Genomic DNA, 15,795 nt, shown 5'->3' on the forward strand with positions numbered 1-15,795 from the left:
TAAAGGAAAAGCCTGGCCCTGCTGTTCAGCCTCTATCTATAGGGGACCCGGCGTTGGCACCGTGGCCGCCGGCCCGGCTGGGAGCAGGGCGAGGGCTCGTGCCCGTCCCCGCGGTTCGATGGAGGTTATTTTTATAATGAAGATACCTGCATGGTAAGCAAGTTCTGCGAGCTAATATTTTTCCAGGTGCCTCCATTTTACTGAGTTCAAGCCTAGAAGGTATTATATATGTTAAAATGGTATATTTATGCAGCCTCTCCTCCATCCAAGTGAATATAAAGGCTTATTCAGGAGAATAATAAGGGCTATATAAAATATAACTCCACTGCCAGGAAATCATCGTGCTGTGCCAATAAAAAGTTATATTTTTCCTGCTTCTCCGACTTGCAGCCTTCTTCTGGGTTTTGAGAAATCGTATCTAGCCCCAGCCAGCCCGAAGCACACAGGCTGCGAAGCTACAGCTGAACGATTAAGTCACCAAAAGGCCAGGGAGCAACGCCTTACTTATTTTTGCCGCTGTCCTGACATATAACGTCTTTCAGAAAGTCATGCATTTGTTTCCAGCGCAGAACAGTTCAGCCCTGTCATGCACGGATCGAATGCAGCGTGGAGTTCAAGCACAAGGCACCGCGGCTCAAAATGAAGCAATGTTTCAAGGACCGGCATTGGGAAGTGGGGGAAAAGCAGAGAGAGAAATACGCAAACTGCATTACAGCCAAGTCTGGAAAAAGCACCGCAAGCAACTGCAACTCCACTGATCCTGAGGATTCCTGCATGGATTCTGTGCAAGGGAAGGGGTTTTAATCCCAGCACCGGGGACTGATTTTGTGTCATCGCTGCTACATCTGCGTGGGAAGAGATGGGGGCAGCCGACCCACGCTGTGCTGCACCGTCGCTCGGTATCGGCAGGGGCAAACACCGTTCCCAAAATGTATTTAAAATCAATGTAAATCAGTTGAAAATATATTTGGTTCCCCGCTGCCGAGGCTGTGTACGTGCGCCGTGGCAGAGTACGCGGCATCATTAAGGTCGTGGGTGCCATCCCCAGGTGCTGGATCGAAACCACACATTTCACTTGGCGTTTCATTTTAGTAACCGCGTGCATCCGATTAAGTGACAACATCCAAAACACGCAGTGTTAAACACCGGCTACCGCCGAAACAGGTGCACGGTCGGCCCGGTCCACATCAACACCAACACCGCGCCGGGAGAGCGGGCGACCACATACCTGCTTGTTCTTGTACTTTTTCAGGTAACGAGGAGAAACCAGGCACTCGGGGTTAATGTCGGTGGTGATTTGTTCCGGGATCAGCTGCGGGTCTGGGTTCAGATGCTGCATTTTCAGGAAGGAGAGGATGTTCTGTACTTCCATGCCGTAGGAGCTGTCGGCCATCGTCTTGCCCTTGGAGGCCAGGCGGCAGGCGGCCATCCAGCTGGCGTACTGCGTCTCCTGCCCCGAAACGGAGACCCGCGCCCGTCAGAGCGGTGGGGGTGCCGCCTGCCCCCCTCCCCCAAATAAACCTCCGGCGAGCCTTTATTTCCCGTCCAGCCCCAGAAGACTCAAGCACACCCAGAGATGGGCAGAAACTCAGCCAACCTACATGGCTACAACCATGGGACAAAGCCAAGGAAGAGCAGGGGCTGATTTTCTCCTCCAAATTCACATGCGTGCTCACAGGTAACAGAATCACAGAATCACTAGGTTGGAAAGGACCTTCAAGATCATCACGTCCAACCATTAACGCTGAACATTGAGATCAGACACACATTGAATGCATTTGGTGGGTTTTTTTTTAATTAACACCAGCTCTGTGGCACGTCTGAGCGTGAGCTGATGGTGGGCGAAGGGCGAAGCGCGGGCCGGTCCAAGCAATAAACTTACATTATCGCAGCGAAGCCAAATTTCGTTCATCCCCTCCGCCACCGGAATCAGGAGTTTGATGTTAAACTTCTGACCAGAGATGTTCACGTCAGGGGTAACTTCACATCCTGCAATGAGGGAGCCAGTGTTTAACAGGGGCGTGAAGAAGAACGCTTTAAAAAGGGGGGAAAAAACAACCAAACAGAAAAGGAAAAAGCGAAGCACTCCAACTAAAGGGTGTCCAACAGCATCTCAGGGCTGCAAAGGTCTTACACCACGTCTCTGATGAGATAAGCACTCTACATAGCAGGGACAAAATCCATGTCAGATGTCCCTTTTTCCAAGTGACAGGAAAAAAGGGGGGAAAAAAGCAAGACCTGATCTGAGAGCAATGCAGCCAAAGCTAGCGTGCGCCCGCAGGATTCAGCTCGGAGGTCCTGCCTGGCCTCGCAAATGGATCTGATGGCTGGCAAATACTCCAAGACCCTGAAATTTTCACGCAAGGGTAGGAAAAGGTGGCTGGACGGCTGCTGACTCTCACCCTGAAACAACTATACGTTATTTTGGCCGGGTGCATCGCCGCTATAGTCAGCGGTGAGGTGTGAGCATCCCGCTTTCGCTGTCTGGAGAGAACTACGAGCGGTTGTGTAAACACCGGGGAGCGACGAACTGAGCCAGCCAAGTTAGCCCGGGCGCCGCTTCAACGCCGCCTCCGAGATTTTTTAAAAGTGCCGTCACAGCAGATATGTCAAAAGCTCCCAAAAAGGTCCTGTGGGCCAGGCTTCGCTCTGACTGCGGCCCGAGGTCGCTTGGCATCACATCTGCTCCTGCCTCCACGGGATAAAAAATGAGCTCTCTGCACTTTGGTGGCTGCTGGGGCAGGAAAGTTTAACTTGACATAAGAAAAACCAGCAACCGTAGGAATTTAAAAACTCATGTGCAAGGCTCGCAGGGAGTGCCTGAGCGAGGCTGCTCACAGCCAGCACCAGGGAGAGGAGGAAAAAGATTTAAAGGCGGAGGAAAGGTATGATCTGTTCTCTCCAGCGCAGCATGTGCTCACACTTACTCTCCGCCGTGGGAGTCAGTTCAATTCTTTCGGATAGCCACGACAAAAAGGAGGATGGCCAGTCGCCTCCCCGTGGTATTGGGGAGCTGGCGGCACTTCCCCTTGGGGTCACACGTACCATGTACTCACCTTCTACAAGTCTAAGTATATGCCATGCTATCAAACCCAGTCACCCTCAGTCCTTTAAACATATGTATGTACCCAACCCTAGGATGGCATGCCAAGAAGATAAATCGGTGGGAAAACAGGATGCAAGAAGAGCAGCCTGTAACTGGAAGAAAATGCAATGGAGCTTATGCTTCTCTTACCTCTCAGGTTCATCTGGTGTGCCGGAGTCCCGTTGGATTCCTCTTTGCTTTTATAGCAGGAGATAGAGGTATCTTTGAAGGTGCACCAGTACGGCTTGTAGCCTTTCAACGTCAGCTTCTTGGGCCTGCCAGACAGGTTGAGGGACATTACAGTTGGTTTAAGCTCCTAAACCAAGCTGCTGCGCCGGGAAACTCATTTCACCCTTGAAAACCTGGAGTCAGCAGCCTGGGGAATGCCCACCCCCCGGGTAGTCCCCGCCCGGGAGCTCAGCCACCGCTCGCCGTCCCCTCACTGCAACGTTGGGTCAAGAAATTGAGCTGCAATTGCAAGTTCGGACTCTTCAATCCCGTGGAGGTCCCACTAATTTGGGGCAAGGTGGGGGGAGCTGGAGAACTGTATTACAAAAATAGACGTGTCCATGAACGGCTGCAAAATATGCCTCTTCACCTGCCACGTCGAACTGGAACTGCTTTGCTCAAGCTCTGAAGCGGTACTGCTGGAAGACTTGTTGGTCAAGCACATGCATGAGTACGCTCATTTTCTTTTTAAATACTCCACATCAGAAAAGGTTCAGTTCCTTCCTATGGAGAACATGGATTTTGCCCTGCAAGCCCCACCCGGCACGGTGGTACCCGGAGCCTGCTCATCCCACCACGAGCCCCGGACCTTCGCAGAGCTGCAAGTTCCTGACTTTTTAAACTCCCTCTTAATTTCTAAACCTTATTCAAAGGCTGCCTCTCACTACAACGCGTTTCTCACATCTCCAGTCCAGAAATAGCTGCTCGACCCTCATTTGTAGGGATCGAATACGTGACGGCCCCAACTGCTCCTCCTCGGGGCTCTGCACTTCCATTTCCAAGCCAAAGCGTGCTGGGGGCTGCTCGGGGTGCGCGGGTCAGGAGGGAATCGGGGAGGTGGGGGGGAAACACGGCGTCTGCCTGAACCCCGCTGCTCCCACAGCTCTGACGGACATCTGAGCCGGGGGCATCTGCTGCCTCCTCCTGCCTTTGCTGGTTTTCCTCCTCCTAAAGCCCCGGCACACTCAGCCCTGCCCCGTGCAAACTCGGCAACCGCCGTTTCCTCTGGAAGCTGCCTCCCTCTCCAGGACAGCTCACCAGCCCCCAGCCAAGCCATCCTACGCGGGCGGGTTTTCCCATCCCTGGCTTTGCATCCTTCCCTAAAGGCGTTTCCATACGTTTTTACCGTCTTGAGCTTTTTGGGGGACTCCTTTAAATTGCAGGCAGGGCATTTTGGCTGGCACGGGCAGTAACCTGGCTGGCAGGGGAGAGAGAAGCATCCCAACCTCTGCAGCAACGCCAGGCACATATAGGGGCATATATACAGGACTTAGATATATTGCAGCTCCTCCCCAATGAAGTGTGACCAGAGCCACATCCAAAGCCGGGCCAATTCCTAACCCTGCATCACTTATATTGGGTTTCCAGCAGTAAAAACTGGGTTTTCTCCCTCATTTTTAGGAGCAAAGGGCAATTCTGTGCTTCCCCGCCGTGGCAGGACAGCCTCCGATCCTGGCCTCAGGCTTCGGGCTTGCCCCGGGCGAGGAACCGGCAGCTTCTCGCTGCTCCATCTCCCTGCCCCACCACCTGGCGCTCCAATTTGCAAGCAATTAGCTCCCCCAGTTGTGCCTAATTTTACTGGCAAATAAGCACATCAAAGGAACAAGCAAGTTTTTTGTCTTGTTTGTTTGTTTAAGGGCGGAAAAAACACCCACTCAGATGCAGGGCACAGGCTGCAGCCCTGAAACTTTGCCCCAACTAAGACAGACCGCAAGCCCAGACGGACGTGGAGACGGAGGAAAGAGTTTTTCAGAACAGAGGTGGCAGGTTCTGGCTCCAGAACCAAACAATTAATAAAGTGAAGGCTTGTTCCAGAGCTATTTCGCTGCCTACAGCTTTTCTTCTATATCCTACAGCTATGCTGTGAAATCTCAGCATTATTTCCAGCTTCCAGAACTTTCACCGTAACCCTCGCCGCAGCAGGCAATAAATTGCAAAAGACGGTCGCGGCTGCCAAAACGTTACTGAAAGCCCAGATGCTGCCGTTGCCGGTTTCCACATACCACCATCCGAGTCACAGTGAAATTTAAAAAAACCCCTAAATCCTCAGCAAGCTGGAAGAGGAGCACAGTGAGCTTAACCTGCTCCTTCCGGCAAGGAGAGGGCAGACAGACCGGGATCCCGGCTGTTTGTAATTCATCCAGCCTCTTGCAAAGCAGGAGAAGTATTTGAGCGAGGTTTCTAGGTTTAACTCCTAATTTTAGGACGGCTTGATTATGTCCCAGCCATTAATTGCTCTAATTAATACTGAGAGAAGTATCCCAGCACGCGCTGCTGGCTACGGGATGCGGCAGGCTCTCCCGGACGGATGTGTACCTGCCGGGGTGGCGACAGTGGGAAAACACTTCGGGTTTTATATTGAAGAACTGATCAACTTCGGTATCAAGTATTTCGAATAGTGTGAAATACTTAGCGACCGTGCTATGGATAGAGAAGGAAAATGTTTTAACAGCAAGAGAGCGCAGACGCTCTGAGCTGCAGTATTGCACAGCGACCGCGGGTGGCTTTTCACACGAGAGAACGTAGCGGCGAGCAGCAAGATCTTAAGGGCAGGAGATTAAAAAAAAAGGGTATTAGGCGGTAGGACCATTAATTATTCACGGACATTACCAGTTTCACAAGCGCGTCTTCCCATCAGCACTTACTTGAAGACTTTAATGTAGTCGGCGAGCTCCGGGATGGAAGTGATGTCACCCTGAAAAGAAAAGATTATCCCATTCACCCGCCTGCCCCAGCGGAGCCAGGGTGGAGGGTCCGGGACGGAAGGGATGCTGCGCGGCGGGGAAGCCGGCGGCAGCTCGACGTCGGGGGCTCAGGGGCCACGGAGGTGCTGCTGAGAAAGCCCCATCCGCTTCACGGGGGAAGCGAGCGGAGGAAAATCTATCGCACAGAAGCGCTGTTTGGAAACCAGAGGACACGGTTTTATTTTTCTTTGAGGAATCCCTGCTGTCGCTGGAGCCAATTCCCACCCGCGAGGTCACGGGCGGTCACACTGGCTCATGTTCGCACAGGGATTTTTTTTCCTCCCTTACTTTTTCCTCATGCTCCCAACAAAAGGAAAAGATGCTGCTCTGCACCTCCACGGAGAACTGGGGAAGGGCTTTCTGACAGTCGAGAAAGCATTTCCCCCAGCTTTTTTAATATTGAGTTTATCTTCACACTGGGCATGAGCAAAATACACAAGGTGGCACCCGCAATTCCCACGCTCTCAAAACCAAACGGTTTTTGAAGGCAAGAAAAAGCAAAGACAGCTCCAACAGCTCCCAGTAGCAAGACAGTTTACTTTCCGTCTGCCATGAGCAATGCTGTTTAGAGATACCAGGGGAAAAAAATGCAGAATCTAAACAAACAATCCAGTAATTGCCCATTATCCGTATTCAATTACTCGAATGCATCTGGAAATGGCTACTGCTAGCAGCCCCTGCGGAAAGGGATGGAGGTTTTTTGATGAATCATTGTCGTCTTCGCTCCTGTCTGGCGGAGACTGTTCCCTGATACGTTGCTTCAAATCTGGTTGTGCAAAGAAATTATGAAAGATCTCTTGGCGATAAAAACTCGTCGTTATTTCTGTCGCACCGAAGCTCCGCCTGCGGCGACTGGCTGATATTGTAAACCTCTGCCGTTACTAATGCTAGTAAAGCAGGCGGAGTAGGGATGTTAACTTCAAAAAGACCCTTCGTCAACGCTTAAAAAAATTATGTGAAGTTTAAGACTGGAAAATTTCAGCAATTTTAGGGTTTGAAAGAACTTGAAATGAAACTCAGAGATGGTATAAATGTGCAAAACGCCTGGAAAAGCTGTGCCAAGTCTGACCAGATCTAGTCCTTCTTCTGCAGTTTAGTTCTTGGGCTTTGCACTGTTCAAGGTGGAAAAACAGTGTTAAAGCAGCGTATCAGAAAAAAAAAAAAAAAGAAATCCTCTGAAATACAGTCATAGCCCACTCCAGGCTAAAATCCAGTCTAATAAAAATAGGGCTTCATAAGCACAAGTTATTTCTGAAAATCGCGGCAGCTGCTTTAGGTGCTGTAAAACTTTGCCACGAATTAGAAACGGTGGAAGCGTGAAGAATTCAGGATTTTGGCAAGTCGGTAGCGAGAACAGAAACGAAATTAGTTTTCATTTAGTTTTCCATTATTTCACCAGGAAGGTGGCTCGGTACGGGGGGGTGTTCAGTAACGTCCCGGCTCCTCCGGGACTCTTCCAACACCATTTGGTCTTACGGTCCCCGCGGGAAAAATGCAATATTGCACTTGACTTCTGCAGCAACGCAGAGCTGGGCAGGCAGGACGGGCTCAGCTCTCCCTGCTAAATCGACTGCAAATACCCCAAAAATAGAAGGCGGTCTTACAGCTTAAATGGAGCCTTTGGTTCAATACGTGCATGTGCTCAAAGATGTTTTTATGCCACTTCGGGCATAGAGCGGAGCTCCAGCTCGGCGCTGGCCCCGTGTCAGACACTGCCCAGGGTCTCCTCACGCCAGAAGTACCCCTTAGGATTTTAAAAAACCTACTATTTTTAAGAAAATATCACTGGGGTCTATGTTTTGTGTTGCTTCACTGGGCTGTGGGCAACTTCCTCACGCTGTAAGAGCAGAAATAGAAAAAAAGGGAGAGGAAGGAAATAAAATAGGTTGGATGCCTGGAAAAATTCCCAGCTCGGGATGATTATTCCTGCCTCGTGCGAGGTGAGAACGGGATGCGCAAGCCACCCTGCCACTGCGTGCCTGCAACCCTTACCAGGATCGTCGACGTTTTGCCACCCTCCAGAGTAATTTCCAGATCCGAGAGCGCAGCATCCACCTCATCCACCTCCTTGTCGCTGTTGTTCAGGTGGTTTTCCGAGGACATGATGGACAGCTTATTGATGTGGTACTGAAAGGCAAGGCACAGCATTTCACTGGGAGGCTCCTGTGACCTGCCGCAAGCTCGTCATGACACAGCCGCCGCGCTTGGGAAGTGGAGTGGAAAACCGGAGCCGTTCCCTCTGTGGGAGCAGAGCCTGCCAAGCGCCGAGACCTGAGCGCGGTCGAGTCAGGAATGACCGGCTTGGCTGTTTTCAGTCCAAGGGGTCTGCGGTACGAACCCTGAAGGCCCACTCTCGATCCCGCAGAGCAGAACTACTCTTTTCACAGCATCACAGACTGGTTGAGGTTGGAAGGGACCTCTGGAGGTCATCTGCTCCTACCCCCTACTCAAGCAGGTCCAACTACAGCCGTTGCCCAGGACTATGTCCAGTTGGCTTTCGAGCATCTCCAAGGTTGGAGACTCTGCAACCTCTCTGGACAACCTGTGCCAGTGCTCCGTCATCCTCACAGTAAAGAAGTGTTTCCTGGTGTTCAGAGGGACCCTCCTGTGTTTCAATCTGTGCCCATTACCTTTGGTCCTGTCCCTGGGCACCACTGAGAAGCGCCTGGCTCCCTGTCCTTCACAGCTTCCCCCCAGGTATTTATTATACATTAATAAGACCCCTCTGAGCCTGCTCACCTCCAGCTCCCTCAGCCTTTCCCCATAGGAGAGACGCTCCAGGACGTTCATCATCCTCGTGGCCCTTCGTTGGCCCCTCTCCAGTATTTCCACGTCTCTCTTGCACTGAGGAGCCCAGAAGTGGACCCAGTACTCCAGGTGTGGCCTCACCAGTGCTGAGCAGAGGGGAAGGATCACCTTCCTCGACCTGCTGGCAATGCTTTGTCCAGTGCAGTCCAGGACACCATTCACCCTCTTTGCCCCAAGGGCACATAGCTGGGTCATGGTCAACTTGGTGTCCACCAGCACCCCCAGGTCCTTTTCTGCCAAGCTGCTTCCCAGCTGGGTGGCACCCAGCACATACTGGTGCCTGGGGTTCTTCTTCCCCAGGGGCAGGACTTTGCACTTGCCCTTGTTGAACTTCATGAGGTTCATGTTGGCCCATTTCTCCAGCCTGCTGAGGTCCCTCTGGATGGCAGCAGGACCCTCTGGCCTATCAGCCACTCCTCCCAGTTTGGGAGGATGCATTGCATCTGTTTTTACCCCAGAAAATCAGAACATCCATAAAATCTCACGCTAAGGACGATGCCCAATCCATCCTGGACTGCTCGGAGGGGTAAACTGAGTCTTTATATTTCTGTTTTCACTGTTTTTCCTAGGAGGGGCCCTAGGAGCAGACAGCCCTGCTCTTGATGGGGACAATTCTGCGTCCTACAGCGACGAGGCACGCCAGACCGCATGTAGTAAATGGCCTGCCATCCATCTTACAGAAGTCAATAGCAGGTGTAGTATTTATGCCAAATCACACCGAGTATTTCATAAAACAGATAAATAAATAGTTCTGGGAAACCCACAGATTATCACCAGCTGTTTGGGGGGCAGCGTGCCAGAAACACACAGTTCAGTAACCTAGTGTACTTACTGGGTTTTTTTTTAAAAGGGCAAAACTAGAAGTCAACATAGACATGAACCTGTTTGGTAAAACAAAACCAAGTTCCTTTTCAAGTAATCAGCAGCAAATATTTAAATTACCTAATAAACTCAAGTCAGGATCAGGAGATGGGAAACGATCCGACTTCTACCAGCGTGAGAAGTCCAAGCTCCCACCAAAGACAAGATGAGGCTTAAACCCAGTTACAGCAGATTTCACTTATCGTGTTAATCAATATTCATCGATAGAGAAGTCTGCAAAGCTACAATATCAAGTTTAACCGAAAAGGTAAGCATCTCGGGCTGTCTCCTACCTGCAGCGCCGCAAACATCATCATTTCTTCCTCCGTGCACTCGATCTCCTCCAGGAGAATGGCCCATTTGGACTGCTCGTACAGCTGGTTGATCCTGATAGCGTCGTACTACGGCACAGCGCAAAAACACGGACCGGTTGTAAAACGTACGAGCCCAGTTCGAGACAAACCACGTCATCTTTCATTTCAAGGCAAGGCTTCGATCCGAGACTGAAAAGCCTCTGCCACCGAAGCGGCGTGGCTCTAAACGACACCGAGAGCATCTCTAGCAATACCGAAGCATTAGCAAACCGGTACGTGGGAGCACGCAAACCTGGGTTTGACGCCTGCACAACCAATTTTTAAAGCAGTGGAGGATTTACCAGCACAAAAGCACATTAGACATAAAGGCATCCTCTGCTCAAAGCCTTTGCCTGCAAGATGCGAGTAAAATAAATAGCTCTTTACCTTTGGATTCAGGTCAAAAAAGCTGTAGTACTTGAACCGGAGCAGCAAAGCTTCATTTTCTTTCACCTCCTGCTCCATAAGAGATCGGGATGAATCCAGCCACCTGTAAATTGTCAGCACGGGATAACACACACAAAAAGCTCCGGCAAAGTCGCAATGACGCTTTCAAGAATGCAATTTAAAACCACATCCTGGGGGGGGGTGCGAAAAAAAGGAAAAAAGAAAAAAAAGAGCAGAAAACCAAATCCTTAACTCACCCTTGGTTGATTTTGGCTTTATCGAGCAGCGCCTGTGGCTTTTTCTTTTTCGCTAAGGACTCCGGGGAGGTGACGGGCTGGCTCACGGCCAGGATGCCCGGGTTGCCCTCCGACAGGGCGCTGTCACCAAACCAGGCTGAAGTGGGTGACAGGGGACTGCCGTCGTGAGCGTCGTAGGTCGGCGTCATCGTTTTGCTATACAGTCCTGGGCTCGAATATATGTTTCCTACCAGTAAGAGGAATAAAAGCTGGGAGTTAGCTTAGGGCCAAGCCCTGCCCGCTCCCAACCAAGCCAACTCAGACACAAACCCGAAGCCAGCGGATGAAAAACCTTCCCTTTTTTAACCATTTTTTTTTTTTCCACAATGAGAAAACACTGCGCTGCTTGTTTTCCCATGAAAAGCTGTCCCTCTCTCTCAGCTCTTCTCTGAGAGCAAAACTGATGGAAAACTCATTCCAGCCCGAATCCATGGGAAAAGGTACAGGTCTCCCATGCCGGGAAACTCCTACCCCCTGCGTTTCTGCGGCACCTGGGACACGAACGGCCCCCGACTTACCGGTATTACCTGTTGTTTAAAGATTTTGGAAGTCAAAAGTTTTAGAGGAGCAGGAAAATAAACTAAGGGCGCAGCCAAAGAGACCAGAGGCAGAGCGCAAAAGTCCTACTGAGGTGGAGCTCACCTTTGACGGGGCCGATGTAAAGAATATCGGTGCCTATAGAGAGGGAAAGAAAGGAGGGAAGTGAGAAGGCGAGAGAAAGTCACCGGGAGAGTAGGAAAGGACAGGAGCCAAAAATGGGCATTTTCGGAAGACGGCAGAATAGCACAGGTGAGGTTTAACCACCCAAACGGCGTGTTTGCAGCGGGGCCGGTGGACTCAGCAGGCAAAGCGACCGAAGTGACTCCATGGTTGTTTTATTCACGTTACAAGAAACAGCCGGGCACGGAAACGCGGCATTTCACGGATGGAAAAGCTTGCTGAGATGGCCAAACAAATTTGGTATTAATATGCTGAGCAAGCAGTGTGATTTGGTGCAAAACTGATCCCGAAGCACACACTACTCCCAGGCTTCACAGCTCGTACAGACTCAAAGCAGACAAAAAAAAAAAGCCCTTTTCAAATTACAAATTTGAAGAGAAGAAAGTGGCCCCAGCTTGGTATCTCATACCCGAAAATAGCTGAGCGCTAAACAGTCCCTATTCATCTCACAGGAGCATTGATTTTTATGTTAACAATATAAAATACAGATTTTCAAAATAAGGGAGGTTCAGCGACCGTATCCTGATGTCAGCAATTCCGCTGCGTATGTACCCCGGGCACTGAGCTCGGCATCATTTGCTGGGTGTAGATCTGCGCACCGCTACCCAGAAGAACCAATAACTGGCTTTTTGGGAAAGAGCTGTGTCTTTTTAAAATCGCGAGCCTGTTCAGACACGCAGTTCGACGCAGCCCAACTCTACCTCAAAGAGCACTTTTAGGGGTGTTGAAGGGGCACGTGGCAAGGTTGAGATGCCAGAAGCAAGGACTTCTGTGTCACCTCCTGAACCACCACCTCGGGCCACCCTCCAGCTCCTCACTCCAAACGACCCCGCCTGCCCGAACGCACAAGAAATGACAGAAAGCTGAGCTAGACGTCTGGAAAAGTCTAAGACTAAAACAACAGAAAAACCTTTCAAAACTCTCTTTTTTTCCTTTTTGTGGTGGGTATCTCAAGGAGCGCTAAGAACGGTTTGAATCAGCAGCATCATACCAGTGACAGCCAACATCTTGGTTAGGAAACTTAAATAATACAGAAATGTGATTCTAAACTGCCTGACAGGATGGAAAATGTAAGTGAAAACTGTCTGGCACCATCAAACAAGAAAACTACCAGGATGCTCTTAATGCTCCTGCTAGCTTTGCTGGCATCCTGGTCTGGATTCACGTTTTGACAAAAAGCCTGAGGACCGGTAAGCACCGTGGGAACCTGCTACCGAGACAGACCCAGCGAGCCGGGTGGGAGCAAAAAAGCTGCAGAAATGATGAAAGGATGGAGATATTCACCTTCAAGCTCCTCACTTGCAAGGAGAAGGCTGGGGGTGACCTGCCAGGTACTCATACCGGTACTTATACTCTGGGAGCTGGACTCGATGATCCTTATGGTCCCTTCCAACTTGAGATATTCTGATTCTATGACTAAAAAGCAGCAGAAACGTGCTCTCCCCATGGACGGTTGTTACGCTGGAGCAGAGTCGTCCAGCAATAAACCACCATTGCCACCATCCATAAACCACATCCCCAAAGATGCTCTTGCCTCCTCCCCATCCGCTCTGGCAGCGTGCCAGCCTCACCCTTCACGTGGCTCAAGCAGACAGGGCCGAGCACTAACTGGACCAACAAAAAATCCCACTTCTTGCCCCAAATCTGGTAGATTTTCTCATGGGCATCCCCCCGTGTTCCTTTGTTTGAGTGTCTGCTCCCGAGGAGCAAAGCTTCTCCTTGGCTGTTCTCCTCAACACCTTCTCCAAACATCTGAAACATCTCAGAAGAAGCTTCCCTTAAAAAATTTGCCCGAGGCAGGCAATGTCACAGAAAGTTCCAGCTGAAGTAGCTGTAAGTTTGGCTAACTTATAAACAAGTGAATACAGGTTTTCCAATGGAAAGTGTTGGGCAACACGTTCTGTAGGTGTATTGACAGCTCTGCCTACAGCGATTTAAATTAGTTCATTGCCAGGTATGGGGTGCTCAGTGACAAAACATGCCCGTTACATCTACCGGCACTGAAATAAGCAGATCCTGAAATATTAACTCGTTTTACAGAAGCATTCCGCACACAAACGGGTGTTGGAACAACGCTAGAAACGGTTTATTCAGATTAGAAACTTGACTTTTAACTAATGGCACCTAAACATGGCAGGTAGCTGCAGTAATTAAACCTACAGAAAAGTAATTTCATTCACAAGGGAAGCAAAACCAGCATGCCATTTCAAAGTGACTTGCTGAAAGACCAATAAATAATTAAAATAAAACCCAGTCTTTTGTGTCCGTTTCCCCCAAAGCGGGCCAAGTAGCTCCTATTAATCTAATGGAGGTGCTCTCTGCAAACGCTGACTTTCCGAAAGGCTAATTACGGACTTTCAAGATGAAAATGCCAAATGAAAATGAAAATTGACTGGAGCCTTGCCCGATGCAGGGAAAACTCCGAGCCAGGAGTGGGAGACGACCAGCCCAGAAGTATTTTTTAGCAACTGAGAGGAGAAAGAGTGAGACCGGAGCAAAAGAAGGATTATTTTCCCTTGCTACAGACGCCTGCTGATGGTTTGCTGAGGAGCCCGTGGTGCACATCACTTTGACATGGCAGCTCCAGGCCATCGTCACCCTCACCCGTGCCCTGCGCAGCCAAAACCTTCCTGCTTGCAAGCCCAGGGCCACCAGTGGCATTAACCACACTGCACGACCTTCACTCGTACCTCAGTTCATTTAAGACCTATTAACACAACTTTACTGAATTTCAAGAGAGGTTTTTTTTTCATTAAAGCTGCCTTGCTTCCCTCTCATCGCTGGATTTAAAACCAAGAGCTTTGGCAGCCAGACGCGTCTCGCCCGCGCGCCAACGCGCATCGCTGCGGCTTTCTCCGCGAGTCCGTTTGGGCTAAAACGCTCTCACTTGATCGACTTTATGGTTTAAGCTCCTGCCATTTGCCTTCAAACGCCAGACCTCCGGCAGCTGCGGAGCAGAGCTGAAAACCCACTCCGCTTGCAAACACCTCCCTGCATCAGTCTGCTGCCCGCAGCGAGAGATGTCACGCCGTCAGCGACGTTACGCCGTCGGCGACGTTACGCCGTCAGCGATGTGATGCCGTTAGCAATTCTCCTACCAATGCTTCCCTGGTTCTGTAAGCCAGACTGGCAAACTACCCTCCCCAGCAATAAAAAGGTCTGGTTTTTTTTTTAGCATTACGATCTATAGCTACGCCCTTAACATAAGGGAACACTAATGCAATTAATAAAATACTGGTTTTGCTGGGCTACAAATAAGGAGGAGAACTGGTACTGCCTAAAACCCACCTGGAATTCGACATTAGGAACCATTTTCCATTTCACTCCTTTCTTAACAGGGTAAGAAAACCTTTCAGTCACACGATCTAGAGTTGAAGTGGCCACACGTGGTTTCTGGTTTATTTTATAAAGTCTGGTGTTGTTCTGCTCCCCTTTATGCGTGACAGCTTCAGGCATGCACGTGTGCGACCGCGACCGAGTGCTGCAGCCCGGGATGATTTGTGCTCTTTATCTGGGGTCCGTCCTTGCACAGACCTTAAGGAATTAGGTCAGACCGATACCACTATGTCATTCCCCCTCCCATTTTATTATCTCTTCGCCTCCTGCCGACCCCTTCCCTGCAAGCCCGTCCTCACGCGGCAAGCCCCGGCTCACCAGACCCCGGCGTGATCAGTGGACCCTCCAGCTCGAAGGCGTCGTCTTCACATTGATCATCCAACTTCTTCTTTTTTTTCTTTGACGGATCTCTGGGTTTCCTCAAAAGGGAGAGCTCCTCTGGATGCCTGATGTCTGGGGAGAAAATGGACCACTTTTACAAAGGCAGAATGGAAAAAAGGGGAAAAAAAGAATATCCTTCTCGGAAAACCATCCAGCAACGTGCAGTATCTCCCTCGGCTGATTTTCCTGCTTTGCAACGGTTAAAAATCAAGTCCAGAACGTTCTGCCTGCAAGTCTGTCAGAAACAAGCACTGTCCTTGGCTGGGGAGGTAACACAGCCTTCGGTTAAAATGCGGCATTTCCCAGGCACAGCCACTCAAATGCAAATACAAGCACTGCTAGACCCTGGGACAGAGCCTAGTACTGTTCCCACCCATGGTCTTCAATATAAATAAATATAAAAAAAAAAAATCAGCATGTAAATCCCTATTTAGGCACCCAGATAACAGCCAGGTACTCTCACTTCCATAGGAGCAATCCAAGAATCACGCCATTTATTTACATATCAGACTGGAAATTTTAGACCCTTTATTTAAGGCACCCGCGTTTTAAAAAGATCTTGCTCAAAGCGTTTCCTTTTCACAGCAAAACTCTAG

General features: G+C 50.1%; 1 protein-coding gene across 1 annotated transcript in view; it reads right to left on the reverse strand.

Annotated features, from left to right (window-relative positions):
• Positions 1–15,271, reverse strand: part of FERMT2 (fermitin family member 2) — a gene marked incomplete at its 5' end in the record, with an annotated part of 19,292 nt that extends 4,021 nt beyond the window's left edge. The window contains 9 exons of the mRNA XM_010288072.1: positions 1,229–1,450; positions 1,883–1,989; positions 3,236–3,360; positions 5,959–6,008; positions 8,050–8,184; positions 10,020–10,127; positions 10,467–10,569; positions 10,724–10,949; positions 15,137–15,271. Coding sequence (XP_010286374.1) covers positions 1,229–1,450; positions 1,883–1,989; positions 3,236–3,360; positions 5,959–6,008; positions 8,050–8,184; positions 10,020–10,127; positions 10,467–10,569; positions 10,724–10,949; positions 15,137–15,271 — 1,211 coding nt within the window. The remainder of the gene's footprint in view (positions 1–1,228; positions 1,451–1,882; positions 1,990–3,235; positions 3,361–5,958; positions 6,009–8,049; positions 8,185–10,019; positions 10,128–10,466; positions 10,570–10,723; positions 10,950–15,136) is intronic.
• Between the last annotated feature and the right edge of the window lie 524 nt (positions 15,272–15,795).

The sequence above is a fragment of the Phaethon lepturus genome, unplaced genomic scaffold (assembly GCF_000687285.1).
Source record: "Phaethon lepturus isolate BGI_N335 unplaced genomic scaffold, ASM68728v1 scaffold7875, whole genome shotgun sequence".
Taxonomy (NCBI): domain Eukaryota; kingdom Metazoa; phylum Chordata; class Aves; order Phaethontiformes; family Phaethontidae; genus Phaethon; species Phaethon lepturus.